At 53.0% G+C, this 3,377-nt stretch overlaps 1 protein-coding gene and 1 long non-coding RNA gene across 8 annotated transcripts in view; one reads left to right on the top strand and one right to left on the bottom strand.

Moving 5' to 3' along the window:
* The window catches only part of LOC116073787, a 44,565-nt gene that overhangs the window by 18,664 nt on the left and 22,524 nt on the right, over positions 1–3,377 (bottom strand). The window lies entirely within an intron of this gene.
* The window catches only part of Tyk2 (tyrosine kinase 2), a 26,483-nt gene that overhangs the window by 14,278 nt on the left and 8,828 nt on the right, over positions 1–3,377 (top strand). For all 5 annotated transcript variants that reach the window (XM_031345863.1, XM_031345866.1, XM_031345865.1 and 2 more), the window contains 6 exons: positions 238–346; positions 450–645; positions 733–836; positions 932–1,108; positions 1,201–1,288; positions 2,108–2,235. In XM_031345863.1, coding sequence (XP_031201723.1) covers positions 238–346; positions 450–645; positions 733–836; positions 932–1,108; positions 1,201–1,288; positions 2,108–2,235 — 802 coding nt within the window. The remainder of the gene's footprint in view (positions 1–237; positions 347–449; positions 646–732; positions 837–931; positions 1,109–1,200; positions 1,289–2,107; positions 2,236–3,377) is intronic.

Here is a 3,377-nt window from a genome sequence, read left to right as displayed (position 1 = left end):
TTTTTTTTTGAAACATAGTCATATCATGTAGCGCAGGCTGGACTTGAACTCTCAATGATCCTGTGACCTCAGCCTCCTGAGAACTGGAGTCACAGATGTGTACCACCACACCTCCTTTGTCTGACTTGTGTCCCAGCCCATGTGTGTATCTCTGGGCAGGTCTCCTGGGACATGTCGGGCATGGATCCCACAGTGAATACCAGAGGCTTGATGGTGCCCACTGTCCTCCTCTCCCAGGGATCCATTTGTCCAGGCCAAGCTGTGGCCAGAGGATGGTCTCTACCTGATCCAGTGGAGCACCAGCCACCTGCACCGCCTGATCCTTACGGTGGCCCATCGAAACCCTGTAGGCCTGGAGCCAGGGTGGAGTGGTAGGGAGGTACACCCATCATAGGCTGGATCTAAGCCCTGCCTGACCCCTGCTCACATCTACTTTCCCATCTCCCCAGGCTCCCAGTAACGGCCCTAGGGGCCTGCGCCTCCGAAAGTTCCCCATCACACAGCAGCCTGGAGCCTTTGTGCTGGATGGCTGGGGCCGCTCCTTTGACAGCTTGGGGGACCTACGGCTTGCCTTGCAGGGCTGCTCATTACGGGCTGGTGACGACTGCTTCCCCTTGCACCACTGCTGCCTGCCCCGGCCAAGAGGTGAGTAGGAGAGTGAAAGGCACAGGGTAGGGATGACTCTGTGCCCTGAAGCGAGCCCACGAGGGCAATATCCACTCCTGTGCCTAGAAATCTCCAACCTCGTCATCATGCGGGGGTCTAGGACCCACACCCGGCCACTCAACCTCAGTCAGCTCAGCTTCCATAGGGTTCACCAGGATGAAATCACCCAGGTGGGTGTTCTACGGCAGGGCATGCCCATGTGGGGGGTCAGGGGTCACCTGCTCTCCAGTGCCGCCCACACCGCATTCCCTACCACTTCCTACAGCTGTCCCACTTGGGCCAAGGCACGAGGACCAATGTGTATGAGGGCCTGCTAAGAGTTGGAGGCCCTGATGAGGGCAAAGTGGACAGTGGATGTCCCCCTGAACTTGGCGGGGCCAGTGTACAGCAGCTTCGAGTGGTCCTCAAAGTACTCGACCCCAGTCACCATGATATTGCCTTGGTGAGTGTGCAAGGCTGACCCTGGGGTATCTGGAGAGGACGATTGTGAGGGATGGGATGGGTTTGCAGACCTGCCCTGCCCTGTCTCCACAGGCCTTCTATGAGACTGCTAGCCTCATGAGCCAGGTGTCACACATGCACCTGGCTTTCCTGCATGGTGTTTGCGTACGTGGCTCAGAGAGTAAGTGTCCCCCCACAGCTGGGTTTGCATGCTACCCTTCCCCCCACCCCCCTCCCTGGCTCATCACTGCAGGTGGAAGCCAGGTCTTCTGCATGTAGGGTTAACACTCAACCTGAGGTTGACACCCCCAGCCCCTCGCTATGGTGTTCCAAGTAGGGGCTCTGCCTCTGAGCTACACCCCAGCCATTTGACCATCAGTCTCTTCCGTAGCCCTGAGACCAGAGCTTGACCCACAGCACACACCCACTCCTCACTGCATACCAGCCCGAGGCTTACATCTTAACACTGAAGCATGCTTTGACCCTCTCCCTACCCTGACTAATTGCTCTACCTACTCTGCCCTGTGGCTCTATCTGAGTCTCCATTCTTCCCAGAATTCCTTCTTGTATACATCCTCCAATCTCTTCAGTACAATGGTCCCAGGCAGGTCTCAGCCTTTTGTATCCTTAGTTACTCTGTGTGTCCACCCTTAGACTCTATTCCTTCTCTGCCTATCCTCTAAGCTTCTTGTGCAAGCTGACCCCAGTTGTGACTGCAGTGTCCCCATGTGTGCCTCCTGATCCTGCTTTCCAGCCCATGCCTGGCCCACTCCTCTATCTTGATGTCACCTCTGCATCTCAGCTCACTATGCGCGCGTACACACACACACCCTTTCCTCTTCCTGTGCTCCTTTTTGTCCTTGTTCCATGCCCAGATTCCCTATTCCTATACTCTCTCCTCTGTTCTTAAAGTACCACTCCCACCCAAACTCATCTCTACCCTCTGCCCTGGTCCTGGTTCAGAGCCAGCGGCTCCCCTCTAACAGCTATATCTTTGCAGATATCATTGTGACAGAATTCGTAGAACATGGTCCCCTGGACGTATGGTTACGGCGACAGAGGGGCCGAGTGCCCATGACCTGGAAGATGGCCGTGGCTCAGCAGCTCGCCAGCGCCCTCAGCTACCTGGTACATGCACCTGTGGGGGTACTTATCAGTGAAATGGGATTATGTAGCCTGGGCTTCAGAGTGGGAGGTCACACTAAGCCATAGTTCTGAACTGTGGCTCCCAGGAGCGTGTCCACATGCTTGGCCTCTGATATGCCCCAGCTGTTGCTGTTGCATCACAATGTCTCCTCAAGGTCTGCTCTCTCATTTGTATACTCATGTTCAGTGGTCCCATGAGGCCCCCTGGGCTAGGCCCCGCACAATTATCACACTGTGGACTCTGGAGCCTGGCATTTGAGTTGGAAGAGACAATGTAGATCATTCCCTATCTATGGGTGCTCAAGTCTCCTGCAGAAAATGGGATACAGGTGAAGCCAAGAATGGTGACATGGTGACACATAACTGCCATCCCAGCATTCAGGAGTTGAGGCGGGAAGATTTGGAATTAGGTATTCTCAATTATATAGTGAGTTTGAGAATAGCCTGGGCTATATAAGACCCTGTGGCAAGCATTAAAATGGGGCCTGGGGCTGTAGCTCAGTTGGTAGAGTACCTGCCTATCATGGATAAAGCCTGGGGTCCATCCCCAGCTCTGTATAAACAGGGTATGATGTATACCTAGACCCTTAGCCCTTGGGGAGTGGAGGCAGGAGCGTCTTCATCAGGGCCATCCTCTACTAACTAGCACATTTTTTGGTGTGTGTGTGCATGTTTGTGTCTGCGAGTGCATGTGTGCATGTAGGTCAGACCCTGGATGTCTTCCTTAGCTGCTGACCTTACTTCATACGGCTAGACTAACGAGCCTGTGAGCCCAGGCGCTCCTGTCTACACCTCCTCAGCTCTGGGATTACAAGCATGTGCTGCCACGTATGGCCTAACACATAGATGCTAAGGCTTGAACTCAGGTCTTCACACTTGGATAGCAATCACTTTACCCACTGAGCCATATCCTCGGCCCCTATATAGCAGGTTTGAGACCAGCCTGGGCCACATGGGACCATTTTTCAAAATAGCAAAGTATATTGTGTGATTAGACCAATACAGACTCTCCTGTTACTCACATGGAGATACCTGTCACAGTATAAAATTTCTTTCTTTCTATCTTTCTTTTCTTTTCTTTTTTCTTTTTTCTTTTTCTTTTTTTTTTTTTTTTTTTTTTTTTT

Source organism: Mastomys coucha, unplaced genomic scaffold (assembly GCF_008632895.1).
Source record: "Mastomys coucha isolate ucsf_1 unplaced genomic scaffold, UCSF_Mcou_1 pScaffold23, whole genome shotgun sequence".
Taxonomy (NCBI): domain Eukaryota; kingdom Metazoa; phylum Chordata; class Mammalia; order Rodentia; family Muridae; genus Mastomys; species Mastomys coucha.
The sequence above is the reverse complement of the archived record's forward strand: the minus strand, read 5'-3'. Positions and strand labels throughout refer to the sequence as shown.